Consider the following 11,171-nt stretch of genomic DNA (forward strand, 5'->3'; position numbering starts at 1 on the left):
ACTTATTGCTAACGAAATTATCGATGAACTTAAACGGAAAAAACGCAAAGGTCTAATTTTCAAATTCGACTTCGAAAAAGCTTTTGACTGTATTGAATGGGACTTTCTGTTTAACACCATGCAATACATGGGTTTCGGTTTGAAATGGATTAGTCTCATTCGTGCGTGTCTTTCTTCCTCATCCATTTCCATCCTTGTCAATGGTTCCCCCACAAAGGAATTCTCCCCAGGAAGAGGCATACGTCAAAGCGACCTTATCTCGCCTTTCCTCTTCATCATCGCCGCCAAAGGTCTCAACATCCTCGCTAAACGGGCACTAGCTAATGGTCATATTCATGGTATCAAAGTTGGGATCGACAACATCACTGTCACTCATCTTCAGTATGCCGACGACACGATCTTTTTCGGGGAATGGAGTAAAAGGAATGCCAAAAACATTTCCAAACTCCTTAAATGCTTCGAGAAAATCTCTGATCTTAAAGTCAATTTCCGAAAAAGTAAACTCTACGGTATCGGTACTTCTCCCTCAGAAACCGATGAAATGGCTAACTATATCAATTGCTCTACCGGTACCACTCCCTTCACATACCTCGGTCTTCCCATTGGTACCCCTACATCACACCCTTCATCTTGGCATCCAATAGTAGAAAAGTTTGACAAAAGACTCTCCGACTGGGCGGCCAAAACGGTTTCTTTTGGAGGCTGACTTACACTCATCAAATACATTTTAAGTAGCATACCGCTTTATTACTTTTTTCTCTTCCATACACCTTCCTCCATCCTTAGCCTCCTTGAAGCCAAAAGACGAAATTTTTTTTGGGGCGGGTCATCTTCTGATAATAAAATTAATTGGATAAAATGGGATCAAATACTACTACCTTACGAAAATGGTGGTTTAAACATTGGCTCACTTTTTAGCAAATTCAGGTCGCACGGTTTGGAAAGAAATCATTAAAGCCGGCAAGGTCGCGAACAGCTTAGGCACTTGCTTTTCATCCTCCATCACAAAATGTCTCGGAAATGGTGCCTCTATCAAATTCTGGAACGACATTTGGTTTGGTTCAGAACGCTTCAGCACACTCTTTCACAGGTTATATATGCTCGAGATCAACAAAGATGCAACTGTCGCTGAAAGAATTACGCAAAACAACGGCTTTTCTTTGGGTAATTGGTGTTGGACAAGACCTTCGAATGGCCGAGTTCTTAACGAATTAATGGAATTAAACAATATCGTATCATCCGTCACACTATCCGACAAACCCGACTCCTGGAAATGCACTCTTGACCCCTCGGGTACTTACACCACCAAATCTATGACACACCTGATAAACACATTAAAACTTGGTGGTAACACTATTAACACGACGATTCCCCACAACAAACTCCTGCCTCAAAAAGTCTACATTTTCATATGGCGTGCCCTTCAAAAAAAGTTACCGGTCAGATCCGAATTAGACAAACGAGGCATTGATCTCGACTCCATCTTGTGCCCTTTATGCGATATGGATATAGAAACCACTGACCACATTCTCGGACTATGCCCTAAATCGGCTCTAATATGGAAACATGTTCTTGATTGGTGGGCCCAAGACAACACATTAATCTCCAATGTAAACGATGCGATTATCAATGATCAAGCCTTCGCTCTCAATAAACTCGGGAATTCAATATGGCAAGCAACCAAATGGACTACATGCTACACAATATGGAAACATAGAAACTTAAATGTTTTTCCCAAAAAAATGTGGTCTCCCGCCTCGATTCTCTCCGAAATACAAACTCAAAGTTATAGTTGGATATCCAAAAGATTGCGCAAAAAGAAATCAATCATGTGGCACCAATGGCTCATCAATCCTTCCTTTTTCGTTGCGGATCCACCACATCGTGTCGGTATAGGCTAATATACCCTCTCATGTAGTGTAGCTTGCGAATTCTATTTCTTCTATCGAGGGTCTGATTAATCGGGTTAGCTTGTGGAAACTTTGTAGGCGCTTGATCGTCACTGTTTCCCTCTCTCTCTCGGCTTGATTTTTCAAGTTCTTATTCCCTCTTTAGTCTTTATAGTTTTCGTTGCTACCCTCGCTAATTAGTTTCCTAGAAAGTGCATCTCCATTTCATAATTGTATAGTGTGTATAGGGCTTTGTATTTTGATATTCCATTAATAATAATAATCTTTGCTTTTCAAAAAAAAAAAAAATGAATTTTTTTTTTTTTTTTTTATGGAAAATGTGAGAAATGTATTCTACTAGTTAAATGACACGTGAAAGAAAATATAATGTTTGTTAAAGAAAAACTGTTATAATAATGATAACATCTAAGATAGTCACATCAAAACTTTAATTAACGATTACTTACAGATCAATTAGTTACATCCCTTCTTTTTGGGTAGTGATATCTACACAACCAATTTTTACAAATACACAACCAAACATGCTTTACAGTGTTGTACTGTACAACACTGTAAAGCATGTTTGGTTGTGTATTTGTAAAAATTGGTTGTGTAGATATCATCACCCCTTCTTTTTGGTTTCGGAGTTTATATTATTTGTTAACCTGATATCTTTTTCACACGAGTTAATTGGTGCAACAATTTTTGTATATATTACTTTGTGTCGTTACTAACCTTATCGATGCAACATTTATAACTTCATCTTTGAAGTCACAATCTCGATTTCGACTTTAGGGTGTATGAAACTTAGAGAGGGAAAACGTAGATGAAAATTGTGAAGATGAAAAAGAGATTATTTTGGGGAGTGATAATTGATTATATATATCTTCACAAAAATCGAAATTGAGAGTTAAAAAAAAAAACAAATACAAACCTTAACTGGAAACTGATTCAATCGAGAATATATCAAGAATAATATGACACAACAACAACAAAACCCAATACCACGTAAGTGGTGTATGGGGATGTGAGATGTAGACAATCCTTCCCCTATCCGAGAATAAAAACAAATCATTTCTCCGTTCAGAGTGAAAACACTCTCAAAAGTAGAGAAAGTCATCCCTCTCTCTATTCGACGGATAGAGAGATTGCTTACGAGTGGACTTCAGGCCAATAAGTAGGAAATTCATTTTAATAAAATTAAAAATAAAATTGAGACGCCATAAAAATAGTGAAATCAAATTTCCATGGGTTTTAAATCATGTCTGGAATTTACTTTAGGTTATAAGAGTCAGTCAAGTCGCCAATACAATTCATGAATTAATTAGTTGGACAACCTGATTTTAACAAATAATAAAATGGCAGTTTTATCGATAAGACTACAAACCTGTTATGTTGAAGATGATGACGAGAATCATTGTTAAGGTAAATCGTTTAATCGGAGACAAATATTGTAAAAGACCCTAACTTTTTTGTAAAAGACCCTAACTTAAAAACTAATGAATAAATACATGGATTATTTAGTGTATTTATCGGGAATGAAACAATAAAAGAAAATATTTGTATTACACTATTATGGGTTGATTTTTATTGTCCTTTAATTAGCCTTTCTTTTAAAAAATTCGGTTATTGTTGGCATTTAATTTAAATTATATATTATTTTCATAAACTCTTAATATGACATCACTTTTTAGTATCGATAAATGAATAGTGTAAATTTCCTCCATTCTTCTACCCGATGATATAGAAACTACTTTTGGGCGGATCTCCATTCAAAATGTGATAAAATAGAAAGGTACGCAATAAGCTAGCTTAGTTAATATGTGAGTATACTTCAAACATCATCTAAGTACTTTTATAAAAACCTAGCTAGCAATAAGCCAGATATATCAAAATTCACCATATGGTAAGTATATTTGGCAATTCAATAAAAAAATCATAAACAAATATATAGCAACTACATGGTTTGTAATTTGTGACATAATTGTCGTGAAAGCAACTAGGTAACACGCGTTGCATTATTAGTACAAAACAACCATGTGAAATTGGAACTCGGTCGGGATATAAACTTATCATACTGATTATTGTACTTGCGTTTCCTTTTATTAATAACCACCAATATTTGCGCATATTAAATACTAGACTACCAAAAATACTTTAATAAAGTTTTACTAGAAGAAGGTTGTGGAGGTTCAAATTAAATCAAGAATGTTATCCCTTAAATTTAACTTAAATTGAAAGCATGGACACCCAAATTAGGGTGCGTTTGATTATGGTGAATGAAATGGTTCAAACGCTAAATGTTAAATGTTAAACTGGCGAGCATCTAGCGCATTTGTTGAGCACATATGAACGCGTCAAACGAATTTTCAAAACATTCCCCAACCATTCAAAACGCACATTTTCTAATTCCCTTGCCGTTTTCTTTAATCATACTATACTCTTCAACTCTCGGGTTCACAATCATCAAATTATTCTTAATTTTGCTGGATCATCTAGTACGATTATGTTTGGTTTATATGTTTGTAAGGTTTCTTTCAAGATGTTAGGGAGACTCGTTTTTAGATAATTTTTGTTTAAGTTGTTGCTTTTTAGGTTCGAGCTTCCCCGTTCTCTCCTTGTCCTTTTGTTTCATGTTGAGGGCCTCTTCCCATTTTCCTTTTCGGTTTTTATTTTGTCAATTATGAAGTATTAATTGGATATGTTAAACATTGAACCATGCTTTGTGTTTTAGCTTTAAGAGTTTAAGACAAAGTTGTCTGGACTAAATTCGTTTGTTAGGATCAATATGTAAGCTTATGTTGTCCCTGTTGCTTTACTTAAGTTGTAGTTTTAATGTGTCGAGTTCAAACTCGATCAGTCATGGTAAAGTTTAATGCAACAAAGCAGTTTGATGAGATGACTCATATAATATCTTTTCTTTAGATATGTGCTATCAGTTAAAAACATTAAAAATCATATTAGACTTCAAAGAAGTTTTATGTTTGAACACTCACTCGACGTCTTTCAATGAAATAATAAGCTTGAAGAGTAAATTATACCAATAGTCCTTGTAGTTTCCATGAAATTACACCAACCGTCATTTCCTTATGAAAAATGACGACCATTTATGCAGTTTTAATAAAATTACACTAATAGTCCTTATCTTCGAAAATTACTCTCTGACTAATATATAAGTGTACGTTGATCCACCATGACTTGTTCAAAATGTACATTGCTAAGGGGACCATTAACGTACACTTTTAGGTAAGTCAAGAACGTTCAGTGTAATTCTTAAAAGATAAAGACTATTGGTGAATCGCATAAAAATCAAAGGGACTATCCCTGTAACTTTTAAGAGATAAGAAAGACTTGTAATATCATGTAAACCACAAGAAAGAACTATTTGCATAGTTTACTAAGTTTAAATGATGATGATTCTATTAACAATCATGATTTTAAGTATGGTGAATGGAAACAAGTAGATGAGATATTTTGTGCAAAAACAACTACAATTCATAAATGATACATTTTTGAAACCTGCTGCTTAACCTCCAAATTTAGGTTAGTGGGGATAATGGTATTTCACGATTTAATGAGTTGACCCAAACACCCGTTTAGTAAGCATTCGATAACTAATAGCTGAACCCACCAAAACGGCCTGATGAATACATACACGTATTACGTATAAAAAAAAAAAAATAGTAATGCAATTATTATCTTAACTCACATTATTCATGATCTCAAAACTGGGCAAAGCTTAAACACACATTTAAAAAACAAACAGAAAGAAACATCAAATCAAAAAACTAATCAAAACATATTGAATTAACCCGAGGATCAATCCAAATGTAACTTACTCATCCATACCTTCATCATCTTCTGCATCTTCAATTTCTTCATCACTTAATTTAAGATCATCAAGCAGTTCTTCTATTGGTACAGATGGCGCATCCTCGCCATCTGTCACAGATCCCATTTCAGACGGCTGATATTCTTTATCTCGATACAACGATATGTTAAATCTCAACTCAGGGTTCTCTTCAATATCTCTTAAAAACTCTTCATACTCTTTATTCTTTTTATCTTCATCTGCTCTACCCCTGGTCTCACTCGCATCAACCTCCATATTAAGCGATTTAAGTTTCCAAGAACGAGGCTTTCCACGTTTCTTTAACCTTTTCTCTTCATAACTTTTCTTAACTAAAATAACATCCGGAATCGAAAGACCTTTATACTTGTCTAAATCCACATCATTACTATTAGCAGAATGCAAGTCATAACCAAGAGCATAATCACCCGGATTCAAAAGATGTCCTAAATGAGTCCTCACAAAAAACGTAGTATCATTCTTCCCAAAATCAGACACACGCGCCACCTGTGCATCTGCCATTACATACTTTGACCCGCCCACATTAACCTCAGACGAAACAGGTTCAATATCCAAAACAACATATTCCACAAGCTGTTTAGATGATAAAAGTGAAGTAAAAGATGTTCGCCAGTACTGTTCAGCATCAAGAAAACAGTTTCTAAGAGTAAGTGGATCAAGTAACGCGATACTGTTTGTAACTTTCGTGCAAATAACAAGGGGTCCAAGGTTACCCATACTAGCAGCAAGTTTTGGCGGTAAACAAATAAGATCTTCACGACAAATCGGGCAAATTTCAACAGAGAATGTATACTTATAATTGTAAGTCATGTTTTTTGAATCTTGTGACACGAGTTGCTTATCGTTTCGGCTCTTAATTGGGGCAACTTTCTGCACAAACTCAACAAACTTAACAGCATGACTACGGTTGGAAAAGAAGAAATCGATACCGCGATCCATTTGTCTAATTCTGATTGCTTTGACAGCAGCATCATGTTTAAGAATTAGTTGTTCCAAATAGAAGAATGTTCTTCTGTGAGAAACATGTTGTCTTAGTTGAACAGCAGCCACCCACTGATCTGGGTTGGCTTGAACTCGAGAACACGTCTCACACATTTGATCCTGAACAACATACTCAACCATATAAGCTTGTTCAAGAACAGCACCGTTCATAACCTCTTTTTGAACTCTTAGTTTGACCTTTATCCTTTTCGAGTGAGGTTCAGTCCAAATAAACTCTGCATGAATCAACCTTACTTTATTTAAATTCTTCAACCTTTTAACACAAAAAGTCAATAATTCCTTGGATTCTACTTGCGCTTTAAGCCAAGTTCGTGGCGGCTGCAAGTAGCAATCGCATTCTGGGCAGTGAATGATGATGACATGTTTTTGTAGACCCTCTGTAATGTCTACTTCAGAACGTAGACACCTGACACACATGTTCGCAGCGTTTGGAGCCATCGGGATTCCACATTTGCAACATAACACACTACCTACGGTTTGAGGAACCATAAACATTCCTGCTTCTGTGGCCATTGCTGCCAAATAAATTAAACAAAAAATTTATATAATTTATTACGAAAATCGAGCAGTAAGACTTTGTTTGATACAAATTTTCAATATTAAAATTGAATTAATTGAACGTATCACAGGTAATACACATATAACCGTATACAATTTATTTAGAAAATAACCGATCGAGCAAATAATTGTTATGTCATTTGTTAATCACTGGAACCTAACAAAAATATACAAAAATCATACTTCGTATCATTTTTTTTTTTTTTTTTTTTGTTTATTTTTATTCTTTTTATTTTCGGATGTAAAAATTAAAATAGATATAGAGCAAAATTGATGTGTATGAAACACGCAATTAAACAAGAAACAGAAAGCAAATTTGTGTAAGATGAAAAGCGAACGTACCGAGAGAGTTAATTGGATAGTTTAGGGTTAGAGCGAGAGAGGTGACGAGGAAATTAGGGTAGAAAGGGGGCGAGTTATTGTAATCTGTGGTTTGGGCCGGATTGAATAGAAGTGAGTGAAAAAGGAAAGGCCTTTTTATGTGTTAATTTTGGGTTCTCGTGTTTTTTGGCCCCAAGTACAGATTATTTGAATTTTGTTAACTACTTGGAATTTAATATTTTGAATCTTGGTTTTTACCGCGTTTATGTAGTTTGGATTTGCGTTGAGATACTGATTATTTGATTATTACGTTTGTAAATAACTAATTAGTAGTGTTTAACAAATTAATATAAAACTTTGTTGATTGATCATTCAACTTTAATATTTAAAAATTAACATATCAGTTTTAATGATTACACGACGTCTTAGTATTTATATGTACATAAATAAATGAATTTTATAAACGAAGCGTCAAACATATTATGGTCTGTTCAAAACTCAAAAATTAACTAATTAATACAAATGTAATTTGACAAATCGTAAAGCTTAAATTTGTATCTAATCACATTGCTAAAGATCATACAAACACTCACAATCACATTTTAACACTTAATAAAATTGAGCATAATTTTAAGCTATTGATATTTTCTAAGTATATGTGATAAACACACAAGTGTTGAATCTTTTGGTAAATAAAAATACAATTAATCAAGTAACTTAAAACACAAGTTCACCAAGTCTCGGTATGAGATGCTTCATTTTAATACATGTGTTGGATATTAATGTACATACATACATTAATAAAAAAGTGTGCTTTTTTGTGAATGGTGTGACACTTGCATTACTATTAAGTTGCACGTAGAATATGTTGAGAATTGAGAAGTGTGCTTATTTGTGAATGTTGTGAAACTTACATTACAGTTGCACGTAGAATATGTTGAGAGTTGAGTTCCTAGCTTTGCACGTATTAATTAAGTTTGTTTATTCGTAAATGTTGAGAATTAAGAGTATTTGACTAACCTGTACATACTTGTTGGAACATGATCCGCATAATAACATATTGAAGACTTATAGAATTTGATTTGTTCTTAACAATTACTCAAACTTCAAACGAAAAACTACATTATACTCTATCAAAATATTGTGGTTAATCTCAAGGCTGTCTCATTACTTTTGAAGGTCCTGTGCGAGATATAAATGGACCCTCATAAAAATTAAATTGTTCAACATCCTCATCATCACGTTTTATCATATGCCCTAGTTTTTGTGTCTATTTAATACAAATCAGGGATCACACGCCCCAGTTTTTTTTATCCCGTTTTATAGAACGGTCCGTTTTCCAAAATTTTGGGCACTGTACGATTGCCCCACTCGCACACCATGTGAGAAGCCTCTAATCGATACTTACAGTTTCGTAATCCTAAACTGGTTTTCAATTCTAGAATCTTATCGCTGTTACATAAAAATATAACCATCGATGTCAGGGTCTGCGTGTAAATATTGAAGGTTGAATAACTTAATCCTTATGATATACAGGGTCGTCTCGCTAATTTCGGAGGCCCTGTTCGAAACATAAAAAGGGCCCCTATAAATGTTACGGCGTAATTTTTTCAATACGTATTATATATAATGCTATGATAGCGTAATCAATAGAATTAAAAAATTTCAAAACAACCATTGCAAAGTGTTATGCTCAAATAGTTGTCAACTCGTTATAGTAACACTATTGTTTATATAAAATCGTAACCTAACATTTTTTGTAACGAAGTAATTGGCCAACTCTTTATAGTCAATACACCCGTCATATTGTTTTTAATACCTATAAACGTCAATCTATTAAGTTTTCTTGTTAGATGATAGACCGCAAATAAGATTTTCCGTTACGATGTACGAATAAATGAATTATTACATAGGGTTTTCAGAATTTTGGGCCCCTTAAAATTTGAGGCCCTGTGCGGCTGCACACTTCGCACATGCACTGAAGACGCCCCTAGTTAATTATGAAAAGATGTTTCTCTCATTTAGACGGTCAACTCTTACTTTTAAATAATGTGTAAAATGAATTAATGAAACAGCCCATAAAAAGATACGGAGTAAAAAATTTGTCCAAGTTACAATTTCTTTTTTACCTCCCGTTATTATTACAACGAGTCTTTTTTCTGTTATGATTATGAAAAAATAAAAATTCGATTTCTGTAATTAATTTAATGGAAAATAAGGAAGAATATATACATCTAATTTTATGCTAATTGAGTTTTTATGAAAATGAAAATACTAGTAGTAGGAATACACACTGTTACAATACAACGAACGTCTTTTTTTTTTTTTTTTGAACGGCCGGTTAGTTGGTTATACTCAGAGGCGGATTTAGAGTGTAAGGAGGAGGGGCGCCCGCCCCCGGTGGATTTCGAAATTTTAGTGTAAAAATTTTGGATTTTTCGACTTTGCCCCCGGTGAATTTTTTTTTTGCCCCAAAACCTATATATTTTGCCCCAAAATCTTCAAATTTTGTTCAAAAATCTCTAAATTTTGCCTCAAAACCTTCAAATTTTACCCACAAATTTTCAAATTTTGCCTAAAAGCTTCGATTTTTTGCCCCAAAACCTCCATATTTTACTTAAAAAAATTGCTATGGTTTTAAAAAAATTTTCGCCCCCGGTGAAAAAAAATTCTGGATCCGCCACTGGTTATACTCCCCACACACGCTAGAAGGAACCCGCTCTCGAATCTTCGCACTTACGTGAACCGGATCGATTTTATCATGCACCTACACCTGCCGGTAGCAAATCGTAGGGACCACAGACCCTAAGGTTGACTGTGTATACATAATATGCGGTAAACCTCCCCTTGGAATCGAACCCGCACCAATCGCGATGAGAGAATGCGGACCCACAGTCCAGAGGCTTGGTACCACTCAGCCATGAGAGAATACAACGAACGTCTTAATATGGCTCTCATCGTCTTCCTTGTCTTCAAACATATTCCGTACGTTTTTTTTAAGCAACTTTTGTTCAATTGATTACTGATGTATGATCATCTGGATAGTTTTTAATCCATGCGAAATCTATTTAGAATTTGAATTAAAGTTGCAAGCTTTAATCATATTCTACAATCTACACGAATTATTCATTATATACTTGCTGGCCTTTTCTTAATTGTTTTTGTTGCATTGATTACTGATGTATGATCATTGGGATTATTAATGCAAAATCTGTTTAGAATTTGGATTAATGTTGTAATCTCGATTACTAGTATTTCATAATTTACATAATAAGTTCCGTGTTTTTTTTTTTTTTAGATGGTTACATGATTAGCTATTGTGAAAGTAATTACTCATAGATGATTAGATGATCATTTGGGCTTTTGGTTAGTGCAAAATCTTTTCAGCATTTATTTTTAAAGTTGCAAAATTGGTTGGTGATGATCATTTGGCCTTTTGGTATGCCCTTAAATGTTTTACTGTCATGTGAATTAATAGAAGATTATTATATTTAGTTGAATTTTTTTTTTTTTTTTGGTAAACAGGGACT

General features: G+C 34.2%; 2 protein-coding genes across 2 annotated transcripts; one reads left to right on the forward strand and one right to left on the reverse strand.

Annotated features, from left to right (window-relative positions):
- The first annotated feature begins 1,097 nt into the window (after positions 1-1,097).
- Positions 1,098-1,901, forward strand: LOC139868915 (uncharacterized). Its single transcript, XM_071857252.1, has one exon. It carries the CDS (start codon positions 1,098-1,100, stop codon positions 1,899-1,901), a length of 804 nt encoding a protein of 267 aa, XP_071713353.1.
- A 3,657-nt stretch (positions 1,902-5,558) lies between these two features.
- On the reverse strand, positions 5,559-7,275 carry LOC139866716 (uncharacterized). The gene has a single exon (XM_071855005.1). The coding sequence runs from the start codon at positions 7,273-7,275 to the stop codon at positions 5,725-5,727; it is 1,551 nt and encodes a 516-aa protein (XP_071711106.1). The 3' UTR covers positions 5,559-5,724.
- Between the last annotated feature and the right edge of the window lie 3,896 nt (positions 7,276-11,171).

The sequence above is a fragment of the Rutidosis leptorrhynchoides genome, chromosome 9 (assembly GCF_046630445.1).
Source record: "Rutidosis leptorrhynchoides isolate AG116_Rl617_1_P2 chromosome 9, CSIRO_AGI_Rlap_v1, whole genome shotgun sequence".
Classification (NCBI taxonomy): Eukaryota; Viridiplantae; Streptophyta; class Magnoliopsida; order Asterales; family Asteraceae; genus Rutidosis; species Rutidosis leptorrhynchoides.